At 37.0% G+C, this 27,840-nt stretch overlaps 2 protein-coding genes across 2 annotated transcripts in view; both read left to right on the top strand.

Annotated features, from left to right (window-relative positions):
• The first annotated feature begins 155 nt into the window (after positions 1–155).
• gaa (alpha glucosidase) lies at positions 156–11,418 on the top strand. The gene is made up of 19 exons (XM_077211892.1): positions 156–1,085; positions 1,464–1,615; positions 1,791–1,956; positions 2,043–2,139; positions 2,215–2,334; positions 2,414–2,532; positions 3,348–3,479; positions 5,018–5,128; positions 5,288–5,401; positions 6,115–6,199; positions 6,292–6,409; positions 6,531–6,664; positions 6,971–7,122; positions 7,914–8,062; positions 8,152–8,293; positions 8,688–8,786; positions 8,872–9,036; positions 9,414–9,566; positions 11,222–11,418. The coding sequence occupies exons 1-19, from the start codon at positions 552–554 to the stop codon at positions 11,282–11,284; spliced, it is 2,805 nt and encodes a 934-aa protein (XP_077068007.1). The 5' UTR covers positions 156–551; the 3' UTR covers positions 11,285–11,418.
• Positions 11,419–11,976: 558 nt separating this feature from the next.
• The window catches only part of tbc1d16 (TBC1 domain family, member 16), a 37,881-nt gene continuing 22,017 nt past the window's right edge, over positions 11,977–27,840 (top strand). The window contains exons 1-3 of the mRNA XM_077211893.1: positions 11,977–12,143; positions 19,074–19,280; positions 20,532–20,934. Of these exons, the coding sequence (XP_077068008.1) occupies positions 19,106–19,280; positions 20,532–20,934 (578 nt within the window). The 5' untranslated portion in view covers positions 11,977–12,143; positions 19,074–19,105. The remainder of the gene's footprint in view (positions 12,144–19,073; positions 19,281–20,531; positions 20,935–27,840) is intronic.

The following is a 27,840-nucleotide window of genomic DNA, read 5'->3' as shown; positions in this document are numbered from 1 at the left end:
AAATTAAAAAAAACAGATAAAAAAGTATCAACAATTACTGAACAGTAAAGTATCAAATACTTTTTTATGATTAAACATTAAGGACAAACAAAAACCTTTACAACTATAAGAAGACATCCAAAAAGAAAAGTATAAAATACATTTTGCCGAGATCCAGACTCGTGACGTCATGGGAACATCATGTCTGCGTCCGGAGAGAAGTACACCGATAAACATTTAAGCTAATAAAATGCAGTAGTAAGGCAAGGTTCCAAAATTATTTACTACGCGCTTGCAGTTACAGGTGCAGGAATATACAATTAAGATTCTCATATGCGTCTTTAAAAGATCGTCTGGATGATCATGAAGAAGTTTTAAGTTTTGTGGGTGCGCACTTGCGCATGCGTCATTTTCTCGTCCGATCTGAAGAAGAGCTGTAGTGCGATTAGTTATGTTTTGACAGTGAACGATCTTACATGCTTTCTTGTTTTACTCTTTTACTCTTATTTTACCATTTCTAACTCGTGTAAACTCGTGTTTAATGCAGGAAGAGCCAACCCCAACCCCTTTAAATGGCCATAATTGGTTGGCTCCTGCACACATTTGCCCTATTAACCTTACTATTTCTTACTTCTGTACTTCATATCCTGGTGCACAAAGACAAGAGTGTTTCATTAGCCTTTTCACCATCAAAAGAGTGGCAACATAGTTCAAATATCTCACACAGGAGCATTCAATCCCAGAAGAACTTCAGTAATAATCTTCACATATCTGCTGATCCCAGGACTCACACTAGTTCTGTTAGGGATCAGTGTAGCATAGCTGTGGAGAGCCGCATCGACTGTGGCCGTGACAGATCTTTGAGTCGGGCCAATTGTGAGGGGAGAGGATGCTGCTATGTGCCTCTACCTCAGTCTGGATTAAGAGGACCACCATGGTGTTTCTACCCAGTCCGTTACCCAGGCTACAAAATGGGTCCCTTGTTGACCACAGAGAGGGGGCAAAGGGCCACGCTGACCCGTTCTGCACCCTCATACCTGCCCCGGGACATCCCCACATTGCAGCTAGATGTGATGGCCGAGTCTTTGGGTCGTCTTCACCTCACTGTGAGCACTTCTTTCAGTCTTTTCAATTACAAAAAGTACAATTACAAATCAGATATTGTACGTTTTGGAAGAATTTAATGCAGTCACATGATCTTTCCTTGAATTCTTGGAAATATAAACTCTTGAATCAGTCAAGTCTGAAATGAGCATGGGAAATGATTGATTAAATCTATTACTATTTAATTACATGACTTTTGCCTAGATTTTTGCCCTGATTTTTAGTCATTTAGTGCACGATTCCGTTTTTCTCTGTAACCATTTACAAAATCTGCAAGTGTATGATGCCTAGTGTTTGAAAACCTGTTCAGATTTGAAGTCATGTAGTGTATTTCAGATGACCTAATCTTACTTTATCTTGCTGGCTTCACTTTGCCAAAGCTGAAAGATCCAGCATCTCAACGATACGAGGTCCCCTTTGTGACGTCCAAATCCAGGGGCCACAAAGACACACAAACCCCCCTCTATGATGTTGACTTCCAACCAGATCCGTTTGGGTTTATTGTACGGCGAAAATCCAATGGCCGTGTTCTGTAAGTGTACTTCCATTTTTCTTTTCTTGTATTATATGTTTTCTGCTTATACATTCTTCTTCTGTTTCTGTTTCTGTTTCTGGGTGTCAATGACAGTCCACAGATCTATATGGTAAAAAAGAGAAATGTCTTGGGGAAAGAACATTGCACAAATGCATTGTATTTCCCCCCCTAGTTTGAATACTACAATAGGCCCCCTCCTGTTTGCGGATCAGTATCTACAGCTCTCCACCAGCATGGCTTCCTCTGTGATATCTGGACTGGGTGAACATTACACCCCCATCACGCTGGACCTCAACTGGAGCTCTGTTTCATTATGGAACAGAGACATGGCACCACATGTAAGAAATTCACATCATTTCACATTCTTCTTTAACTTCCCCTTTTATTCAGAGCTGTACTTAATGTTTTATATGGCCCTTTGTAGAGAAGTGCCAACCTGTATGGCTCCCACCCTTTCTTCCTAGTCCAAGAAGGTGATGGACAGGCACATGGAGTCTTTCTTCTCAACAGCAACACAATGGGTACAGCGTTTGTGGTCTGAATTAGCTCCTTCTAATTTTGGTTTTCACTAACAGTTTTAAAATTGCCAATTGTAGAAGTGTTTATGCAGCCCTCTCCAGCATTGACATGGGTGACCGTCGGAGGAATTCTGGACTTCTACATCTTCTTAGGCCCCAGTCCTCAGAGTGTGATACAGCAGTACCATGAGGTTATAGGTATTTAACAATAGACAGTCCACATACTGTATTAGAATTGTCGTTTACAGTGTAACTTATTGTGTTGTGTATCTTTGAGGTTATCCTATGATGCCACCCTACTGGTCACTGGGCTTCCACCTCTGTCGCTGGGGTTATACGTCCACCAACGTCACAAGAACAGTGGTACAGCTCATGCGCCAGGCCAAGATCCCTCTAGTATGTCAATAAAATAAATAATGGCTGTGTTTGGAAGATACTGCACACTGAACAGTATATACCAGTGCTTCTCAGCCGGGGGGCCACAGCATACTTCCAAGTAGACCTCAAGATTACCTGTTAAAATTATTTTAAAATGTTAATTAATTTTATAAGTGTGATTTCTAGACTTGGAAAAGTCATTGCAAATTAATACAATCTTAAAACGATATTTATAATGTATATTATGACAGCGGGGGGCTTTGGAGTCAAAAAAGTTTCAGGAAAAAAAAGGTTTGAGAACTACTGGTATCAACTGTGTGCTCACTGCTATACTTTTCATATGACAATATCACCCATTTATCGTATCTAAACTTTTTTTTCTTCATTCTTTTTCAATTTGGTGTAAAATTGTTGTTCATATTGCTTCTGGTTTGTTCGTCATACTAGATATTGAAGGTTAAGTTGAATACATTGCATTGTGGGATACAGTACCCAGTTTAATATGCTCTGTTAAAGTTAACATATGTGGTTTGAAATTGGTCAAATGTGCTTGGAAAAAATATATAATCAGAATATTGACATAATAATTATTCACACATAGTGTATAAATTATAACATAGTATAGTATACTGCACATTGCAGATGTAGTACTGTTGGTCATCCAGATATTCCAGATTATGCATACTGTAAAATTGTAAAGTAGTATGGTTGTAGTAAGCCATTTTGAAAAGAAGAAGAAAAATATATAACTATATATACTGCATAGAGAGAGAACCAAGTAACCAAGCAAGTTTTACATGATAATTTAAATAACCTTCAATTGACTTCTGTAGGATGTTCAGTGGAATGACCTTGATTATGCGGACCAAAGAAGAGTGTTTACTTTTGATCCACAACGGTTTGGAGATCTGCCCCAGATGGTTGAAGACTTCCATCAGCTGGGCATGAAGTATGTGCTCATTCTGGTACGTGGATAATATTCTGTGATGGAGATCCTTTCATCCTTATTTGAACTTCATAGCGTGATGCTTGTGTGTTGAAATATCAGTGATATCAATATCTTTTCTATGCTATATAATTTATATATATATATAATATATATATATATAATACACACACACACACACACACACACACACACACACACACACACACACACACACACACACACACACACACACACACACACACACACACACACACACACTCTCATTGGCCACTTTATCAGGTACACCTAGTACTGGGTTGGCCCCCTTTTGTTGTCAGAACTGCCTTAATGCTTTCTGGGGTAGATTCAACATTGTGCTGGAAACATTCCTCAGATATGTTGTTCAATATTGACATGATATCATCACACAGTTGCTGCAGATATATCGTCTGCTCATCCATCATGCGAATCTCCCATTCCTTCACATCCCAAAGACGCTCTTTTGGACTGAGATCTGGTGACTGTGGAGGCCATTGAGTTTAGTGAACTCAGTGTCATGTTTAAGAAACCAGATTGATATTATTTGAGCTTTGTGACATGGTGCATTATCCTGCTGCAAGTAGCCATGATAGATTATAGTAGATGATACACTGTGGTCATAAAGGGATGGACATGGTTGGTCAGCAACAATACTCAGGTAGGCTGTGGCATTTAAATGATGCTCAATTGGTACTAAAGGCCCAAAGTGTGCCAAGAAAATGTCTAACACACCATTACATCACCAGCAGCCTGAACCACTAACTCAAGGCAGAATGGATCCATGGCATGCTTTCATGTTGTTTTTGCCAAATTCTGATCCTACCATCTGATTGTCACAGCAGAAATCCAGACTCATCAGACCAGGCAACGTTTTTCCAATCTTCCATTGTCCATTTTTGGTGAGTCAGTGTGAATTGTTGCCTCAGTTTCCAGTTCTCAGCTGACAGGAGTGGCACCGGTGTGTGTCTTCTGCTGCTGTATCTGCTTCAAGGTTCGATGTGTTGTGTGTTCAGAGATGCTCTTCTGCAGACCTCTTTAAAGAGTGCTTATTTGTGTTACTGTTATTTGAGTTACCTTTCTATCAGCTTGAATCAGTCTGGCCATTCTCCTCTGACCTCTAGCATTAACAAGTCATTTAAGTCCACAGAACTGCGGCTCAATGGATATTTTCTCTTTTTCTGACCATTCTCAGTAAACCCAAGAGATGGTTGTGTGTGAAAATCCCAGTAGATCATCAGTTTCTGAAATACCAAGACCAGCCCGTCTCCCACCAACAACCAGGCCACATTAAAATCACTTATATCACCTTTCTTCCCCATTCTGATGCTCAGTATGAACTTCGGCACATCGTCTTGACCATGTCTACATGCCTAAATAAATGCATTGAGTTGTCGCCATGTGATTGGCTGATTAGATATTTGCATTAACAAGCAGTTGCACCTAATGCCAGTGATACATACATACACCCAAAAAGCACACTAGTCACAGTACACAAATACACACATCAGTGTTGAATATCATGGGGTCCTGTGTTAGGATCCAGGCATCAGCAGTACGAGTCCTCCTGGTTCATACAAACCCTTTGATGATGGGCTGCAGAGGCGAGTGTTCATCACCAACTCCACTGGACAGATCCTAATTGGGAAGGTTAGCGCCACACATGGAATATTACCCTCACTAAAAGTTAGTCGTGATAATGTCATATACAAAATGTATTTTCTTTCTGCACCACTGTATTAGTAGTAGTTTTATAGTCATGATAGAATATGGTGGGGGTATAAAGATTTTGCATGTATTTATAACCAGGTATGGCCAGGTCTAACTGCTTTCCCAGATTTCACCAATCCTACAACACAGGACTGGTGGATGGACTGTATCAGAGCCTTTCACAACAAGGTACCTGTGGATGGACTCTGGATAGTAAGTACTTACAGAGTAAACTATAAATAAACATACTTTAATTAAACATATTTTAAAAAGGTGACAAAACATGAATGTATGAATTTAAAGGGGCCACACTCTTACACTGTATTTTTTTCCCTTTAAATCTAAATGTTTTTTTGTAGTGTACCTTTAAGATCTCTAAATGTAACTGACATATTTAATCAAAATAAATGAAAAATATTTTTTTTCTATTATATTATAATAGAATATTATAATTATACTATAAAAGTTATTTTTAGCAACTTGACCACTTTTGCCATTGATTTCATTTAAAAAAGTGAACAAATGTACCTGAATTAAATGCACACATATATAACTTAAGGCCTGTTCACACCAATAATGATAACTATAAAGATAAATACAGCTATATTAGCGTATATTTGTCGTCTGCCGCTTTAAATGCTCGAGCTCTTTAAAGCAGAAAGGATTTTGATTGGCTGTTAATGTTTGTCAAAGTTTTTATCGTTCGGAAGGAGTCAGCTGGAAAAAAAATCGCTCTAAAAGTGATTCCAACAATATTGTTTCTCTGTGCCGTTATCGTTATAGTGATGATGTGAACTCTACTATTCTTTAATATTTAGAACGATTTTTACAACTATATCTTTATCGTTATCTTTACAGTTATCATTGTTGGTGTGACCGGGGCTTTATAGATAACTTCTAAATTTCTTTTGAAATTCTGCTCGCAGGACATGAATGAGCCATCAAATTTTGTGCAGGGATCTGTGGATGGATGTCCTGACTCTGACTTGGAGAAACCTCCTTATACTCCAGGTAAGAACAGTAAAGTCTTAATATACTCTCTTGTAAAATGACTATCACTGTTTTTATGTGACCTGCATGAAGAGATCTGTCTGGGTTTACAGGTGTAATAGGATGTCAGTTAAACTCAGGAACTGTGTGTATGTCCGCTCAACAGTATCTGTCCAATCATTACAATCTGCACAATCTCTACGGTCTGACCGAGGCCATCGCCACCCACAGGTCAGAGAAATGCCTCTTCCATTCATACAATCAGTAAAAAAAACAATAAAGTTAATTGGTGAACAGATCCATTTGATATGGTTTGACATTATTACCAACTTTCCACTCATTTGTATTTCAGGGCATTGTTGAAAGTAAAGGGCACTCGTCCATTTGTCCTATCCCGGTCGTCTTTTCCAGGACTGGGCCGTTTCTCTGCACACTGGACAGGAGATGTGCAGAGTGACTGGGAGCAAATGCGCTTTTCAATACCTGGTGAGAGAGAAAGATCGTATACATATGCTAATATATGGTTACAAAGAGGATAAAATAAGTTTTGCTTAGTCCTGCCCCTGCAAGTGCTCGCCAACATCCACATATGCTAACATACATCCACGTCTAGAGATGTTCAAGCATTCACAATGCAGGCTCCCTCACCTGGCCACCTAGATATGGAAATGTTTTGGAACATAAGCTGAGAAGTGACATGTACATGTCTTGTCTATTAGTTTTGTTCCTAAAACTTGAAAAGCATGATTTGTCCCCGCTGTTGGTTTATTTCTGTGTGTGTGTGTGTACCAGCTGTGCTCCTGTTTGGACTCTATGGCGTTCCCTTTGTGGGGGCTGATGTATGTGGATTTGGTGGAGACACTACTGAAGAACTGTGTGTGCGCTGGACACAACTCGGAGCCTTTTACCCTTTCATGAGAAACCATAATGACAAACCCAATGCTGTGAGATATCGGTCAACAATTTACAGTCATCTAGAAGAAAAAAATCATAGATTAATATATATATATATATATATATATATATATATATATATATATATATATATATATATATATATATATACATACTACAGATCAAAAGTTTGGAAACAATTAACTGGAATTTAGATCATGTGACACAGAAGACTGGAGTAATGCCTGCTGAAAATTCAGCTTTTCCATCACAGGAATAAATTACATCTTAAAATATACAGTATTACAACAGAAACCAGTTAATTTAAATTGTTTTAATATATTTAATTCTAAACTATACCTCTTCTCCATGCAGCGTATAGTCTCTGGCTCTGTAGGCATCATTGTCCGACTCCGGTTCGAACGTATAAGGCTAAACACCGCCACTGACAATTTCTGACATTTTCAGTGTGTGCGATTGTCCTTTTTTGTTGTTGCATGAGCTCTTAAAGGAGCTCATTTGCATTTAAAGGGACACACACAAAAACGGCGCATTTTTGCTTACCCCCCAAAAGTGGCAGTTTTAACATGTTATAAAAAATGATCTTTTTAGTATTTTGAGCTAAAACTTCACATACACATTCTTGGGACATCAGAGACTTGTTTTACATCTTGTAAAAAGGGGCATAATAGGTCCCCTTTAATGTTTACAAACTTTTGACCAGTATTGCATATATATATATATATATGATTTTCTCAATTTTCTTTTATTAATTTTCAAATAAAAAATTAACAATTTCAATAATTTTAGATTATATTATATGTATATTTCATACTCTCAGCCCCAAGAGCCATATGTATTTAGCCAGCAAGCCCAAGATGCCATGAGGACTGTGACTACACTGCGATACTCTCTCCTGCCCTTCCTCTACACACTGTTCCATCATGCACACATCTCCGCCAGCACCGTGGCACGCTCCCTCTTCCTTGAGTACAGTACACATACACTCGCTCATTCTAGCTCAATATCTCAGCGATGACTTATGACTTAATATCTCTGAGATTGCTCATTTCTTTTAGGTTCCCCACTGATCCAAATTGCCAGACCATTGACAGGCAGTTCCTGTGGGGGAGTTCACTGCTTATCAGTCCGGTTCTGGAACAGGGAGCAGTGGAGGTGACGGCTTATCTCCCTCTGGGGACTTGGTACAGTCTGCACAATGTAAGCCACCGTCTTACACTATATACATTCACTACCAGTCAAAAGTTTGAGAAAAATTATATATTTTTAATGTTTTTGAAAGAAGTGTCTAATGCTCACCAAGGCTGCATTTATTTGATCAAAAAACAGTAAAAATAGTAATATTGTGAAATATTATTACAATTTTAAAGAACAGTTTTCTATTATTATATATATATATATATATATATATATATATATATATATATATATATATATATATATATATATAACACCTTCTTTTTTACCCCTTTTTTTGCATATCCTGCTTCACATTGTGATATGTTTACAAAGTTATTATGTTGCAATGTAATTCAAAGACATGTGATATGAATCCTTTAAGGTAAATGAGACTGAATCCTCTGTTTTCTTATAGGGGAAAGCTTATTACAGTAAAGGGCAATACATTTCGTTTCCTGCCGCGTTGGACACCATTAACATTCAAGTGAGAGAGGGGAGCATCATCCCGCAGCAGGTGGTGTAAAGACTAGCAACAATCATAATATCTCATTTATGCTGTGTAGCAAGTGAACTTTTGCTATTTCTTCTTTGTTTCCAAGGTTCCCGCATTGACCACTACAGCATCTCGCAGAAACCCTTTCACTCTGATCGTGGCACTGTCTGCAGAAAATTGGGCCAAAGGGGATCTTTTCTGGGATGATGGGGAAAGTCTGGACACTTTTGAGAGGGGAGATTACTCATATGTTCTCTTCTTTGCTGAAAAGGTACGAAATAGCGTGAATTTTGCTTGCATGTTGAATTGATTGGTTTGGATGAGGATTTTTCTATTGAACATCTGTTTCCCATTGTTATTCTGTGTTGGAGCAGTCCAAAATGAATTGCTTCAGCAGGCAGTAAAATTGAAAAAAAAAAAACATCAAGTGCTGTTATTGCTATGAACAGATTGTATACTCTATGTGCAATTTATAAAAATTAAGACAGCTAGAACACCAGATGAATTTCAACATACAAATGGATTATAGTAGAATACTCAAAAAATATGGTCAATATGTCCATTCATTTGATGTAATCTATAACTATCTATAATCTATCTCTATAATTATAATCTATAATCTCTAAATCTATAATTATTCCCCTGCAGTCTTATGTGGTCAGTAAGCCAGTCAAATTAAACAGATCTCTCGATCATTTGGTCCTCGGGGAAGTAAGTGTTTTCGGAGTTCAGACTCGACCTACAGCAGTGTGGGCCAACGGGCAAAAGGTTCATGACTTCTCGTACAGCACAGACACCAAGGTATGCATCAAGTTCTGAGGTCTAGATTTGTGTTTGTCTACCTAGTTTGGTTTACTTATACTCCCGTTAGTATGTACAAAATGTAATCATGGTGATTAATGTGCATTTCATATTTCATTTTAATGGACCTTTTTCACAGACTTTGATGATGTGATTCCACAGTTATCAACATCGCAAATCTATGCTCAAATTTCCATTTTTTTAAAACTGTAATATACATTTATAATGCTTTACTTAGTGTTATATTACCTTGGCAATAAATACCAAAAAACGAATTATAGGGGATATATATAAGAATCTTCATGTATTAATCACTTTTTTATTGCCAATGTGTGACCAGCTTGTCAACCAAACATAAAAAACTAGACCTTTCCCTGGCTTGGGTTAGTTCACCCAAAAATGAAAATTGTGTCAGTATTTACTCACCCTCATGTTGTTCCAACCCCGTAAGACCTTCGTTCATCTTCGGAACACAAATTAAGATATTTTTGATGAAATCTGAGAGCTGTCTCACTCCTTTATAGGCTGCTAGGTAATTTCATCTGCCAGCCCAGAAAAGTTAGTAAAAACATTGTTAAAATAGTCCAAGTGACTACAGTGGCTCAACCATAAGTTTATCAAGCGACGTGAATACTTTTTGTGCACAAAAAAAACAAAAATAGCGACTTTATTCAAAACTATTAATTTCCTTCTGTGTGGGCCTCTGTGTGAGTCAACGTAGTGTAATAGCGTAGTGCTACTGTGTTGTACGTCAGAACGTAGGCTCACTATTGGCCGACGCTGGTCATGTGTGTGATGCGTGTGACATATAACAACGTGAACTCACTCTAGGCCAACAGAGAAGGAAATGAATAGTTGAAATAAAGTCGTTATTTTAGTGTTTTTTGCGCACAAAAAGTATTCTCGTCACTTGATAAACTTAAGATTGAGCCACTGTAGTCACTTGGCCTATTTTAACGATGGCTTTAATAACTTTTCGGGGCTGGCAAGTTTCAATCCCTGAAGAAGCCTATGGACTAGTATGGAGGAGTGATCCAGCTCTCAAATTTCATCAAAAATATCTTAATTCGTGTTCCGAAGATGAACGAAGGTCTCACAGGGTTGGAACAACATGAGGGTGAGTAAATACTGACAGAATTTTCATTTTGGGGTGAACTAACCCTTTAACGGCCTCCGGTGTTGCTAATGACTTGGGTTTCTGAATTCTACAAATAGCTGTTTCTAATACAACGACTGAGAGAGGGGTGGCAAATCTCCCATCATTCTCTCTTCTGACGGCTGTAATCAGTCTCTCTTTTGGAATGTTGTGGAAACACTATCATGGATTTTTTTTTTTTTTTGGAACAAATGGAAATAGAAACAGTATATGAACTGTTGTCTCTCATTTAGTTACCACTAAGTTTACCCAACTTTGACCACTTCTGCTTCTGAGAACTTCTGCAAAGTGCAAAGTGTCCATATGAATCATTAAAATGTTTTGATAATAAAATGCTTTCATAAAGTGTTTTTTTTGTGTGTGTGTGTGTGTGTGTGTGTGTGTGTGTGTGTGTGTGTGTGTGTGTGTGTGTGTGTGTGTGTGTGTGTGTGTGTGTGTGTGTGTGTGTGTGTGTGTGTGTGTGTGTGTGTGTGTGTGTGTGTGTGTGTGTGTGTCGCAGGTCCTTACAGTGTCTGGACTGGACTTACCCATGACAGCCATGTTCACCGTACAGTGGAGCTGATGAGAAATCTCTGCTGTGTAAATGTTCTGTGCTTTGGATTTGTGTAATGTGGATTGCTTTGGTCTTCCAAACGCATAAATGTAATAATGCTCTGCATGTCATTTAAAAAAAATTAAAAATGTTCATTAAATGTTCTTAATGCTTTTATTGTTGTGTGACAGTGATCGGGATAATCATAATAATAATAATTTTCCATGACTCTAGATCATAATAATAATTTTACCTGTTTATTTTAAATGTCAGAGAAATAATAATATAAAGATTTGTTGTTGGTGGTGGTGGTGTTTATTATTATTATAAATGTTGTTAAAATTATACAAATAGCTAAATACATATGCATATGGTTATTGAATAAAATATTTAAAATTTAAGCTTAGGTTAAATGTAATTATATTATAAAATAATATATGATATTATAAAATTAAAATTAGGCTGAGGGATTTGACACTGCAATTAATTGTTTTCTATTCTTACAATTTGTCAGTGTATAAGTTCTTTCTGGAACATAATCTTTTAAATGATCCATATGCGGTTATTTTTTTACACTTTAATAAATGCTAATCATAGCACTTTAACCAAAGAAACGTGTTTAGTTGTGTTTTCTGTGCTGATTATAACTACAGGACCAGTGTCCTGCTGCGAGCGTTGCGTTCAGAGGAAGCGCAGTGTCGTTCCGGAAGCAACGGAATGTCAGTGGGCGGGGCTTCAGTCTGTCGTCAACGGCGGCGTGCGGAGTGAAGACTGTCACCAATAAACATACGCGTCATTCAGTGTAGCCTGGATCTTTAATGCATGAGCCGGACGCGCCACTTCTGATATGGACGTGTAGCGACGGTTGTAATCGTTTCTGGTACTGAAGGTAAGACTGCAGAGTGTATGATTTTCGATTACAAATTAAACCTTACGGCTGTCATTATTGGAAGTAGTTTAGTTAGCGTCCCATATGGGGTACAGCAGTGCATGTGTCTATTATAGCAGATATAACGGGACCCCATCGCGACTTCCATCTGAAAGGAGCCCTCAAATGCGATATGTGATCCTGAGTGGGACGAAAGGGCTTGTCCATTAAAATACAATATTGATACTGGTCAATCAACCTGCTGATACAGGCCTGAACACGATTAATGTGAACACATGTCTGTTCTTATTATGTGTCTGATGTAGTTTTGTTTGATAGGCTATCTCGAAGTATTATTTATCTACTGTACTGCTTATTTTATTTTTTGCTGAAGACTTGTAACTTTGTACTTTGAAATTAAAATTGGGATTAATATGCATTTGCCCCGATAAATTATATTATGACATTTAAAGGCACTTCTTAAGGAAATTACATTCTGTCATTCACTCACCTACATGTTATTCCAAACCCATATAGTTTTATTTTAGTCTGTAGAGCACGAAAAGAGGTACAACTTTATATTAGTTGCTTTTAACGATTATGTATTCGCATAAACAAAAAGAAATAATTGTTAAATACAAAGTACTTGTGTTGTATTGCAAAACACCTGCTGCTATTGAGATTGGATACAGGTAAGATTAGTTTGGTGGTAAGGGTCAACATTGTGATAGCAGATGTGTTTACATAAAATAATTACAGCTGTAATTACATGTAGGTATAATGTAAATGTATTTAAAATGTACATGAATCTGCACAGTAAGTGCATTGTATCAAATTATAAATTTAAATGTTGCATAGTAGTCAAAGACACTTAATATAAAGTGAGTCCCAAAAAGGAGATGTTTCCAAGAATGTTCTGCTCTACTTCATGTAGCAAAAGCATATAGGATCAGGGGCTGTCAAGCTAAAAAAAAAAAAAAAAAGGACTAAAATGCACAATAAAAATAGCCTTGTGAACAGGAACAGACAAATTCTTTCTGTTTTTCACTAAAAAACTAATACACCTCATTGCACTTGTGCATGACAGTCAAATTACAAGCAATGGGTTAGTTTGACAGTTTTTTGGCACCTTCAATTCTAGAAATTTTTTTTTTTTAAATATGTGTTTTGTCCTTTTATCTCCATTTAGTTAACATACCGTTATGCTGCTTGGTCAGTGATGGAACCAGTAAAAGTAACACCCATCTGATATTATCATTTTGTGAAATTATGAAATAAAATGCAACCAAATGTGCTGCCATTTCCATGGAAGCTTGTTTCCACCACGGAATAACAACAACAAAAGTTATTCCAACTTTTTATCTTACAATTCAGAATTAGTTTCTCAAGATTTTGAGTTTTTTTTCCTCAGAATTGTGAAATATAAACTCAAACTTGCAAGGAGTTAACTTGCAATTGCGATATGTTAACTGAGACAAAAAGTCCAAATTGTGAGATATAAGCTCACGATTGCGGAAAAAACAAGCCAGAATTGTGAATTGAAGTCGCAATTACCATTTTGTTTGCCATTTAAATTTTTTATTCCATGGCGAAAACAAAAAAATCTGAATTGCGAGATGTAAACTGGCAATTACGAGTTTAGCTATAACTTCCAGTTGCAAGAAATATACACACAATTGTGAGAAAAAAGTCAGAATTGTGAGATAAAAAGACTCAATTACCTTTTTTATTTTTTATTTTCTGTGGCGAAAACAAAACAAAAATCTGAATTACAAAATGTAAACTAAAAAAAGTCAGAATTGCGGGATGTAAACTGGCAATTACAAGTTTAGAACTTGCAGTTGAGATATAAACTGCTTATATATAAACCGAATATAGAATTGCTAGGTGTTAACTCGCAATAGCGAGATGTTAACTGAGACCAAAAGTCCAAATTGTGAGAAAACAAGTCAAAATGGTGAGATAACCTAAAAGTTGCAATTACCAAGTTATCATTATTTTATTTTTTCTGTGGCGGAAACAATTCCGAGAAAAAAGTCAGAATTATGAGAAGAAAAAAAAATTGTAAGCAGAAAAAGTTTCTATAATATCTGATATGCATCGGCTGATTTATTAAAAATAGCTTGTACTCAATAAGTGTTATGTCATATCTTGCCTAGTGCAATCATTGAATCATTACAATGGTCATTTGTCAGATTTTAGTTTGTGGAATAATGTGAGGGAATTTTAGTTTTTGGGTGAGCTATGATTTCTTTAGGAATATAATTTTGCATTTCATTTGATTTGACCTTATTTGAAAGCAAGACACCAAATGAACTTCTGTGTAGATTTTGAAGTGCATTCCTGGTAAAGCTGTTGTTGTTCTGTTGTATGGAGCTTGAGATTGCAGCAGTGCTGACAGCTCCGAGGAGATACAACGCATGCGAAAAATAGTGACAATAGTGGCACCCTCTTCGTAGTACACTCATAATACTAGTACACAATCCCTTTCTCCTGATTTGACCTGCATGTCTGGTAGTCTAGTGCCATGATGTGGCATGCCTATTCACTGGAGTCGTGTTTGCACTGTAATTACAGCCATATGATATGCGGCCATGAATCCACCTGAATAGTCCCTGTAAAAATACAGGATAATTGAACTCAAGTCTTAAGTTTTCTGGACAAACTTTCTTATCCTTAATTTCCCAGAAATTCCTTATGGTGTGTTCACACTAGTTCGGTTCTCTTGGTGCGCTTATGTATAAAATGATACATTTAGTCCTGGTTCGCTTAGCATGCACACTGTAATTTTTAACACCAAACCTAAAGATACAAAACAAAAGAAATAAGAATCTGATCACAATAAGAATCAGGTCACAACCTTATTGGACAGATTTAATGACATATATTTGAGATGGAGCTTACCAAACATCCAAAATAATGCTGTGTCCTGGGTTAAATGTGCTTGTTGAATGCATGTACATGTACATTAGAACTCACAAAAAGCTTATGAAATGTGTAAAGGAGTTAAAACCGTATCAGGAATTTCTCTGTTGCACACAAACGAAGATCTGCTGCAAGGAAATGGCAGTTTTGATGTCTGTACCAAAATGTAATGGGCAACGTAGATACTATGATAAGAAGAACCAGGTGTTCTTGAGCAGTCTGTCCGGTCGCATCTTGTGACATCACAGTCCAGTTTTTGGTTTGTTTAGGTGTCTATGGTGCTGTCCAAATACCCACACTTGCGGTCTTTGCACTTGTCCATTTGTCATGACATATTTCCATACTTTCCATGACATATTTGGCCTGTGTTCAAGTGACCACGAAGACCGCAAGTGTGTGTAAAACTTTTGATTATCTGATGGGACAATGAACATTTTGGCAGATACTGATATCGATAATTCTTTATATTTGAAAGCCGATAATCGATATATTGGTCGATAAATCCAAATCCAAATTTGTCTATAACTTTTGAGAGCCCGATTACAAAGTCTCACTATTAAAAGCCATGTCCCAAGCACACAATTATAATGTTCTCATTATAATCTATTGTAGCCTTTATTTTCCTTTTTGAAGTGATTTCAATCATATTTTAAGCAATTCAAAACTATCATGGTGAACAGTGCGCTTCTGAAGTGTCTCAGCTGAAGGAAATAATTCATTATTTATCTGCTTTAAAGGTGCAGTGTGTGATTTTAAGCGCCATTTAGTGGTGAGGTTACGAATTGCAACCAACAAAAGTTACGGTGGCCGACAGGAAAATACGTCATCGTCTGAGACAGCAGAGAGTAGCCAGTTCAGCAATGAGGTTTCTTTACAAGGATGAATTAAGAAATTATGTTTACTTAATTATTCCGTAAAACTATGTATTGCGAATATTATTGTTACTTGTTCATCATTGTGTCAGTGTTTTATTCGCTGAACTAAGCTTGCTTCCTTCCACGAAGAGCAACATAGTAACGAAACGCGTTTGTCCGTTTAGGGCTACTGTAGAAACATGTCGGCGCATTTCAATGTAAGGGGATCCGCAGTGTATGTAGATAGAAATGGCTCATTCTAATCTAAGGTAATACAAATATAACGGTTCATTAAATAAGGTCTTTATACACCACTGAAAACTTATTTTTCAAGGTAGTGACGAAACGCACTCAGTAGCAATGTGTGTTCGCTGTCGGCTACGGTGGAAACATGACGAGACAATATGTCGACCTCCATAGAAGGGGGTGCCCGCGGTTATGGAGATATAAATGTCTCATTCTAAGGTAATAAAAAATATAACGGTTCATTATGCAAGGTCTTTATACACCACTGAAAACATAGTTATGGATCTAAAAATTGCAATTCTGTCAATGGATCCTCAGAAATATTACACGTTGCACCTTTAATATATCAGCCAAATTTTGTTATTGAGCCGATAACGATAAAAATGAACATGTATCGTGCATCCCTAGATGGGACACACTTATAGTGTTGTAAAAATGCAAGCGTTTATGTGTTTATTTTGATTTTCAATACTTTGCCTCAAACTGAATGCCTGGTCAGTAAGTCCCTATGTAACAAAGGACACAATTTAGTGATTGTGGTGCTTCAAAATAGTTTATAAAAAAGCAGTTGCAAAAGTTGTACAAAATATTATTCTTTGCACCAATAAAATGTGCAAAGCTTTATGTTTTAATATCAAATTATATGTAATATTGAATTAATTTAAATTGCAGTTGAATGTTTTCCTCAACATCTTGCCATTTCAAGGCATGTGAGATCCTGAACATGATGCATGATGGGATGCGCTCCAAGGTGGTATTCGAGATGGTGTGAATTGAGGGCACTGAGCCTTGGCGTTTTTAAGACCTGGGACAGTCTTGCACACTTACTTCCTTTTGCGTATATGCGCTCTCAAGTGTGGGTATTCTTTGGTTGCATTCATATTTCAGTTGACCCGCACCAATGTTCAGTTGAAATGTGACTTCCAAACGAACTCTGGTGTGATTTGACTGAAATATGAACGCAATGACATGGACCAAAGAGACTTGTCCAAAGGCACACTTGTTTGGTGCGCACCAAGGTTTGTTCGGCCAAGTGTGTTGGCGAATTTGTTAATTTGCTTTATCAAGGTTTGAGTTTCTCTCAGGAAGTGTTCTCTGGAGTTTGCACTGGTTGCTTAATGAGTCTCTTCAGCCTATTTTATGGTTCATAATAATTTGCAAAGTTTCTCACCATTAGAAACTATTGTAGCTAGATGAGATTTTAGATTTTCATAAACTTTGGTTTTGTGGCAGGATGTTGACCTCTAATCAGCACAAACGAGCATTGCCTTTCCGGTAGAGGAAGAGCTGGGTTAATAAAGACAGGAAAAAATGAGATCACAAGACAGAAGAGGAAGATTGAGAAAGTCACGAGTGATGGATAACTCTCAATGTTGCGTAATTTGTTTTTTGAGCAGTTGACACATCCATTTTTTTCAGTGTTTTTTTTTTTTTTTGTTAAAAATATGAATGTATCTCATGTATGTTTTAGAAGCTTTGAAAGTTTGAATCACATTTTTAATCACCTTTTAGTGTTTTTGCGGTGCACTTAAACAGTCCTGCGGCATGACAAATACATTTTTTTTAGTATTTTGACATAGTGGGTGCTAAGATGTTCTATTTTTTCGTGCACTGCCATGGGAAGCTAGATTTTTCCGGGTTGTTGCTTACTGACCCAAGTAGTTCGGATCGCTTCGAAAAGTATTTGAGGAACCATGCATGTCTGTAGCACAAACAGAAGCAGGATCTCGAGTTAACATGCTGAACTGGATTTGTTTTTTTGTTTTTTTAAATGTGCAGTAGTGGTAGCTCAAATTATTCAATATAGTCTCTCAGTCTCAGTTAACATGATCATAAAAATGTATAGCTAGTTATGCAAGAATTGGCAGTATTGTCTAAAGGTTAGGTGAGGAATAGCATTTTGCCATAGTGAAGTTGCCATTTTCTTAAGTAACTTGTTGTATTTTGAACATTATTAAGACTCTGGCAGTGTCTGGCTCAAGTGTTTTATAAAGGTTGTTTTTTCTTATAACATTTGGTAACTTATGCTTCCGTCTGTTGAACAGATAACAAGCACGGCTGTAGCTTTGGGTTCCTCCAGTGAGTTGGCACGTTTGTGTGTCTGTTTGTTTTAAGGTGTGTCTATGTGTGACTTAGTCACAAGTTACCATGCAAGAAGGTGACATTATTCATATATTGTTATGATAAGATCATCATTTCAGTTTATGCATCTGTTTGATCATTAGTATCTTATGGTCTCAAATTTTTCAATACCTACCTAGATTATTCAAAAATTGTGCAGTGCTCTGCAGTGCTAGAGCGTTCTTGGTGGTTGCCAAAGTCTTGCTACGTGGTTGTTCTGAGTGTTTAGCACATTGCTATCGCTAAATCCGAAATTAAATGCTTCCCTACTATATAGTATGTGAAAAACTGTATGCTAAAGGAGTAGTATTACATTTTTCAACAATTCCTGAATTCACAGTACTCATAAAAGAGTAGGCAAAAAGTCCCCGGATGACCTACTACTTCCGGTGAGATTCTGAAGTGTGCATACGATGGACACTTTATTATCCCATGAGGCCACAGGAGAGGATTTATGAATGACAGTGGAGTGACGCAACTGAAGCTGGTAGATCACATGACACTAACAACATGGTGGATGTTGTACGTACGAATTTCATTCACCCGTATTGATACTATATAGAATGTACTTTTTTAATGGTCTTGCAGTAAATTCCAATTCAAAATCAAATGTAATACATAATTGTATAGTATGTGATTTTGGATGCCCCGTATACATTTTATAAACTCTTCTATGGTGTTCAAAAGTTACCACCCCCAAGTCTTTATGATATTCTGGTTTCTAAATCACTCGCATTTTATTGTTTTTATTGTTCAGCAAGTGAAAAAGTCTGATTACGCGGTTCTCTTTTTGTTGCTCTGTCAGAGGATGGGAGCAGTGAGCACTCACTGGAGGAGATGTCATTCGGTCGACTCCTGCGACGTGCATCATCCAAAGCCTCGGACCTTTTGACGTTTAACGTGGGCACGGGGGGATCACGGCCTGTGCTGGATGGAGAGATCATCTTCTCCAAGAACAATGTGTGTGTGCACCCAGCCGAGCCCCTGCCTGGACTGCCTGAACATCACCCAGGTATCACACACACACACACACACACACACACACACACACACACACACACACACACACACACACACACACACACAAACACACCCATAATCTACAGTACACCTGTTTATAAATTATGGTCATATGATCAGTAATGTTTTGCCATTATATGCCATAAGCTTCAGCAAAAGTGTCTTTATTAATTCATTTATAATGAGTTACATTGCAGCTGTAAAACATCGGCTTTTTGCAGATATTGTTGAGCCCTGTTTAGATACAGAACTGTTTAAAAGTTTGGGGTATGATTTTTAAAAATGTCTTCGAACGAAGTCTCTCAGGCTCACCAAGGCTGCATTTATTTGATCAGAATTACTGTAAAAACTTTAACATTGTGAAATATTATTACCATTTAAAATAAGTGTTTTCTATTTTAATATATTTTAAAATGTAATTTGTTCCTGTGGTCAAAAACGAATTTTCAGCATCATTACTCCAGTCTTCAGTGTCACATGATCCTTCAGAAATCATAATAATTTGCTGATTTGGTGCTCAAGAAACATTGCTGATTATTATCAATGTTGAAAACAGTTTTCCTGCTTAATATTCATTGTGGAAACCATAATACTCTTTTTTTCAGGATTCTTTGATGAATAGAAAGTTCAAAAGAGCAGTGTTGATTTGCAACAGAAATCTTTTGTAACACCATAAATATTTTTCTGTCACTTTTGATAAATTTAATGTGTCCTTGCTGAGTAAAAGCAGGCTATTCATTTATTTACAGGAGTAAATAAACAGGAGTGTAAAATTACAGAACCAATTTTGCTTTTCACTGTTAATTGTCACTTATTGTGTCTGTGTTTACAGTATTAATTTAGATAGAATTTAATCTTTTAAATAAAAATATTTGTGAAATGATACATGCGTCAATGTATTTTTGATATCTTTTTGTGTAAAAAGAGATTATAAATATTATGTTTTTTCACAGTTACAGATTTCTCTTGTTATTTTGCACTAGACCTGTAGATTCACAGTCTTTTTTTTTTTGCAATTGTATTAATATTTTTAATATAAATATTTTTTTAATATGAATCTGTAAAATAAGAAGTAAAAGTGATACAGTGTTGTTCTGCTTGTGGATGTCTAGTTAATAAGTGCCTCAAATAAAACTCTTTCAGAGATCTGATGCCTCTAATAATCCCAGAGGCATTACGTGACCTGGCAAATTGCATGAAGTCAGCCAGTTTTTCTTCCTCTTCTGACTGTGTCCTCTTTCAGGTTACCTGTGTGTGCACCTGGAGAAAGACGAGACCCTCGGCTCCACCCTCATCCTCACCTGGGTGCCCAACTCTCGCATCCAGCGGCAGGACGAGGAGGCGCTCCGTTACATCACGCCCGAAAGCTCACCCGTCCGTCGCAACCCCCGACGCCGAGCCCACCGGAGCCACTCTCGCCCGCCGCCCGCCCCTGAGGAAGAGGAGGATGAAGAGTCGGCTTTGCAGAACCAGCAGCTTTTGGAAGAGGGCGATGAAGGCTCCTGCGAGCTCTCTGCGGACGAGGTGAGCCGCGACAGCACCCTCGGCTCGGACTCGGACACCTTCTCCTCGCCCTTCTGCCTGTCTCCGGTCAGCGAGGCTCTGGGCGAGAGCAGCAGCTCTGTGTTCCTGGATAATGAGAGCAGGTGAGAAAACATATACATGCAGAAATAGACAGAACTGATGATAAAGGGTTTGCATTTGTGCAACACAGGGTCATTTCAAGGCTGTAAACATCATAGATATGGTCATTTGATTTGATACTCTTGATGATGTTCTTTGTTGATGTTAGGATGGAAAAACGTTTTAAAAGTAACATTTTTAGGCTGGTTTGCTTTAGCGGTTTAACAGCGCTCGTCAGTGTCAAAATGATTGAGGCGGCCAATTAAATCAAAGAAGGCAGGACTTACTGTTACAGATACAGTACATGAATTCCAGCACGTCACTTTAGTTTTTAAACGCGAAAGAGTGTGAGGTAAGATGTAAGTAGCTAAGCATTTAATATTTGCTAACTGTCTTATGATATACATGTTGAACGGCCAACATGCAAACTACTCAAATTTCGCTATTCTGAATTGAAAATGTAGAGTAGGATGAATCATTTACGTCATTCATGTCATTCATAATTGAATTTGACGAGCAAGAAAGATGTGAGGCTAGTTGAATGTGTCCATGGATTGTTTTAATTAGCTTTAAGACTTAAAATGTATATTTTAGGTTTAGTATCTGCTTACCATTTTAAGTTTTCACCCTTTTGTCTTTACTGGTTCACTATCACATGATCCATCAAAAATCATTCTAATATGTTGATTTGATGCTCAAGAAACATTTCTGATTATCGTCAGTGTTGAAAGTTGTGCTGCTTCATATTTTTGTGGAAACTGTGATTAAAAAAAAAGAGTATTCTTTGATAATAGATAACAGCATTTCTATGAAATAATAAATCTATTTACTGGTACAACTGATCAGTTTTATGCATCAACAACGCAGAATAAAAATATGAATTAAAACAAAACATCTTACTGACCCCTGACATTTGAACAGTTGTGTATATTGTGATTTTACAGTACATATATATACACAGGGCTGGTCAGAATTATTTGCCCCCTTGGTAAATATGATCAAAGATGGCTGTAAAAAAATAAGTCTGCATTGTTTATCCTTTTGATATTTTATTAAAAAATTTGCAAAAATGTAACCTTTCCTTGAAGTAAAATAATTGAAAGTGGGGGGAAAATCACATTATGAAATAAATGTTTTTCTCCAAAACGCATTGTGAGCAATTATTTGCCCCCTTTTATTAATTACTTTTTTGCAACCTCCTTTTTCCAAGATAACAGTTCTGAGTTTTCTCCTATAATGCCTGATGAGTTTGGAGAACACCTGACAAGAGATCAGAGACCATTCCTCCATACAGAATCTCTCCAGATCCTACAGATTCCCAGATCCATGTTGGCGCTTCTTCTCTTCAGTTCAGCCCACTCATCTTCTATAGGGTTCAGGTCAGGGACTGCGATGGCCATTGCAGATGCTTGGTTTTGTGCTCAGTGACACATTTTTGTTTTGATTCTGATGTTTGTTTTTGGATCACTGTCCTGTTGGAAGATCCAAACATGGCCCGTCATAAGATTTCTAGCACAGCCTGTCAGGTTTGGATTTTTTTATCTGTTGGTATTTGATCGATCCAGTAATGTCAGTTATTTTTCAAACGTTCTATGGTCATATGAAACAAACAAATTAGCTTTTTGGCAGCAAACACTTAATATGGGTTTGTTACACAAAAGGATAAAAACGTACCCTGTATCTTTAATGCTGTGGGCCTAATTTTCTGCCAGAGGTCCTGGAAATCTTGTTCAGATACATGGCATCATGGATTCAATCAAATACCAACATGGTCTCTGATCTCTTGTCAGTTGTTCTCCAAACTCATCAGGCATTATAGGAGAAGACTCAGAGTTCTTATCTTGGAAAAAGGAGTTTCCAAAAAGTATTTAATAAAACGGGGCAAATAATTGTTCCCAATGTGTTTTTGAGAAAAACATTTATTCCATAATGTGATTTTCCCCCCACTTTCAATTATTTTACTTCAATAAAAGGTTACATTTTTGCATTTTTCAAAAAAATAAAATATCCAAAAGGATAAACAATGCAGGTTTATTTTTTACAGCCATCTTTGACCGTATTTACCAAGGGGGCAAATAATTCTGACCAAGAACTGTATATATAATCATTTTAATTTGGCAGAAACTGCCATTTGAATTTATGTCCTGGTGCCTGATAACTTATTTATTTATTATTACGATTATTTATTTGTGATCTTAAATTATAATATCTTTTTATCATCTTACAAGACCATATGTAACATTTTGAATTAAAGTTGCGTGTGAGGCGTTGAATTGCACCATGTGTGTTCAGTGGATGTTAGATGTTAGCATGCGTCTGTCATGCTGCTGCAGGTCTGTGTAGTAAGAGGAGCTGCTCAGAGCTTATTAATATTTCATAGATCAGCTCTGCATGACTTATTACGTTTTTCAGTACAGCATCATGTGTTTCTGCTCTGAACCTCTACAGCATCCTGTGATCACAGTCCGTCTCCCATAAGTGTTACCACAGATTTAATGATATAACGCTTTTGTTGTCAACAGTTTTTAACAGAGTTTTTGTAATGGAATACCTGCATGATTACTGATTAGTGTATACGGCATGCCATTTTTTAAAAAGTATGTCGAATGACACATTATGCAGCAAGAAGTATGTTTTAAGACATAGAATATTTATATTTGCTAACCCAGAGGTAAATAATATATATATTTTTAATTATATATATATATATATACATACATACATACATACATACATACATATACATTTGATTATATTTTAGTTAAATAGCTGTCTTTATGTTTTACAGTATTTTGTTATGTGTTTATATATATCATAAAATAATATAAAAAAGAAAAATAAACATAGCTATTTCAATAAAATATAATCAAATTTGCAGGGAAATCCTGCTTACTGATTTTCACCGTAAATAATACGATACTTCTTTCTTTGCACTTTTTAAAAATGTTATATTTAAATGTTATTCTCTGTATATAATACACTCTGAATTTTATACTTGTATTGCTCCACTGTGACCACATGGAGGAGACATTACAGGGCGATATGCATGAGAGAGAGCATTTCAGAAGTGCAGGTTGGCAGGGAGAGATCTCAGTCTGTGATCGTCCACAGATTCCCTCCCCCTGCTGCTTCATCTAACATTCCCTCTCTCACCATGTTTTCCTCCCTTTGTTATTTGGCCTCAGCTGCGGGGGTGAGGCCGGGACATGAGCTGCCCATCGGTCCATAAATATCAGTGATTTGTGTTTGACTTGAGACTGTAATGAACAGCTTCATTCCTTTGGGTGGAGAACGTTCTCTTTGGCCTGGTTTTTGCCATTCATTTTCTGCCTTTCACTTCCTCTTTGAATCCTTAATGTTTATCTTTGCCTGTTTCTGGCTTCTCTTTTAATCTGCCTGTATTGTGTTCTTCCTCCTCTTCCTTGCGAGTTTCACACTAGATGTTTTGTTTCCCTCCTTCTCTGTTGTTTTTCTTTTTCTCCCTTGTCATGGTTAAGGAATAAAGAAATCATGAATGAATCTTTGAGATCTGTTCCATATTTGTAGCGTTTGTAGTGTATACTTTGTAACGGTTTGACCATTTTCCACCATGTCTCTGATTTTAAGATAACACAGGCTGTTTTTCAATATGTAAATGACCTCTGTTATGATTGGCTAGCCTCTTTTTATGTGTAGTCAGAATCCACACTGAGTTGCTGAATGCTGATTTTCATTTTAAACACGGGTGGTAAATGTAATGCAAATGTACTCATGGGTCTGTCAATACTATGGTAATTTCTAAATGACCTGCTTTATTTATATTTTTGTTTACAATATTTCTGTGTCTACTTAATACATCAAACTTTTTCATTTAGTTAGAGCAAGAAAACCCCGGTTTTGAGAGGCAGAAAAGCTGGAAGTGAAATCATTCTGTGTGGATGGCAGAGGTATAAAAACTCTAGATCCTGTGCTCAGTTGCAGACTTTGAGGTGATGTTTTGCTGAGGATGATGTAATTGTAATGTGTTAACGGTGTTGGACCGCTCTGGCTCTGGGGGAATTTGTTTCAGTATGATGTAATAAACAGCCCCTGAGGGGTAGTGTCTGTCCCAGTGGGAGTTCAGTTCTGCACTGGTACAGATTTACAGTTACCAGTAATTACAAAGATGGATGGATAGTTAGTTGGATCTCTATCTTACCTCAATTTATCATTTTCATAATATTCCTAACAATCCATCCTTCTATCCAACTAACTAAATAATCAACCAACTAACTTATATGAATTAAGTAGGTTAGTTTCAGTTCAGTTACCTTATTTTCTCATGTCTCTCCTTTTCCTATATGGATATCCATCTAACCAATCAAAAAGCTAATGTATATGTAGTTAGTTTGGTTTAGTAACCTTTTTTTCTCCTGTTTTTTCCCTTTACTTACTAACATTAATGTGGCTATCCATCCAACTAATCAATCAACCAACTAACTTGTATATAGTTGGTTAGTTTGGTTTAGTTTGGTTACCTTATTTTCTCATGGATTTCTCTCTCCCAAACCAACGTTTATGGGCATATCATCAATCTATCCAACTAACTAACCAGTCAACTCACTTCTATCTTTCCATAGTTAGTAAGCTCAGTTTAGTTACCTTATTTTCTTATATGTTTCTCCTGATCTTAATTACTATTGATGTGGTTATCTATCTATCCAACTATATCTAACCATTCAACCAACTTGCTTCTGTCCATCTAGTTGGTTAGTTTAGTTTAATTACCCTATTTGCTTCCCTGTTCCTCCTGTTGCCTACTAATATTTATATGGTATACATTAGAGCTGCATGATTCTGGATAATTTGAAAATCAAAATTTTTTTTTTTTCAAATGGAGATCATGATTGTCCCTCGATTTTAAGACAACTAGCCCTAAATAAAATGACAAAACAATTAATTGCTGCATTCTATTTCAAATTGTTTGATTCATTTCATTACTGGATCAATCACCGTTTTTGAGCGAATCTCGAATGACTGATTCAATGACAAATACATTTTTAACAGTCTCTTGCCGCCACCTACGGGTTTAACGATGTAATCGATAATCGAATGTATGATTTTGTCAAAGGTATTTAGGAATAAGATCACATGGGTGTTTGAATCGAAAACGCATTTTTTTTACGGTTAATTGTGCAGCTCTAGTATACATTCATCTATCCTCTTAACTAACTCGACCAACCACTTAACTTTTACCTGTCCATGTATTTGGTTAGTTCAGTTTAGTCACCTTATTTTGTCCTCTTTCTCCTGTTCCTTACTAACATCTATCTATGTGGCTGTCCATTCATCTTTCCAAATAACTAACCAATTAACCAACTCACTTCTATCATCTAGTTGGTTAGTTCAGTTTATCCACCTTATGTTCTCCTGTTTGTAAAGCCACAGAGGCTCACAGAGTAGAAAACAAGGGTCTGTAAAGAACATGAGATGTAACTTTGCACCGTGTGCTCTCTGTCACGGCCTCAGCCCGCCATATGGCCTCGTGTGTGTGATCCTGCTGTAGTGTGGACTCTGAAAGACCTCTCAAATACCACATGACCCATAAACCTTCGGCTCCCAGAGTGGATCAGTGACAGGGGACGTGTCTGGAGGTGCGTTTGGACTGTTAGACGTGCTCTGTTAGAGAAAAAGACGAGCGTGAGAGAGATGCAGAGGTCCCACGGTTCGGGTTACAGCTCTGGCTACAGCAAGAGGTCGAGAGACAGTTACAGAGAGACTCGCACAGCGAGAGAGAGAAGAGTGCTGTCAGGGGAAATTGGCTGCCAGGCTGCTTGATTTGTGTCTCTGCTTGGGTCCTGCCAGCACAATAACCTCCCAGCATTCCTCTCATTCCTCTTCACTTCCAGTGTCCACACACACACACACATACACGCGTGCACACACACACACGCATACGCACACAAGCGCGCGATTCCATACCTACAGCTGTCGTTGAATTTCACACTGAAAACTCAACGGCAGAATGGATGAATTGGTTCGCAGATTTACTATAGAGAGAGCAGCTGAATTAAGCTGTCATGTGGAGCTCATCGAAAAGGTTTTAGATAGTTAACGCTTAATTATCTTGATAGAAAAAGTTAATCAAGGGAAAATAGCTGATTAAGAAGTCGTTTTACATGTATTTTATTCATAGAATATATAGTAGTATGTATATATATATACAGTGATGTGAATAAGTTCGGACACATATGCTTAAGTTGCCTAAAAAGAGGAATAAAAAATCATCTTTTGGAAATTTATCTTAATGCCTTAAGTAGAAAAATTAGGAAAAATCCAACCTTTAAGGACACCAATTTTCTTAGTGTATGAATAATGTATCATAAATAAATAAATGTTCTTCCTTAAAATACAGGGCGCATAAGTCAGGACACCCCTATGTTAAATTCCCATAGAGTCAGGCAGATTTTTACTTTTAAAGGCCAGTTATTTCATGGATCCAGGATAATATGCATCCTGATAAAGTTCTCTTGGCCTTTGGAATTAAAATATCCCCACATCATCACACACCCTTCACCATACCTAGAGATTGGCATTGGGCACTTTCCATAAGATCATCTTTCAATGCAAATCAAACCAGCTATTAGGCTAACTGAAATAAAACCATGCAAATCTCTAGGTATGGTGAAGGGAATGTAATGATGTGGGTCTAATTCCAAAAAGCCCAAGGGAACTTTATCAGTTCTTAGGCAACTTCAGCATGGCAGTCCCAACTTATTCACACCACTGTATATGTATATGTATATATATATATATATATATATATATATATATATATATATATATATATATATATGAGAGAGAGAGAGAATATTTTAATATATACTTATAGTAAAGGAATATTGCAGCTGCCAGTCTCTGCTTTAACCGAGGAGTTTAAGTGCGCCAAGGTCAGACTGGAAATGACCTTA

The sequence above is a fragment of the Siphateles boraxobius genome, unplaced genomic scaffold (assembly GCF_051911475.1).
Source record: "Siphateles boraxobius isolate OS27281-9 unplaced genomic scaffold, OSU_SipBor_1 66, whole genome shotgun sequence".
In the NCBI taxonomy this organism is placed as follows: domain Eukaryota; kingdom Metazoa; phylum Chordata; class Actinopteri; order Cypriniformes; family Leuciscidae; genus Siphateles; species Siphateles boraxobius.
This window is presented reverse-complemented; position numbering and strand designations above follow the sequence as displayed.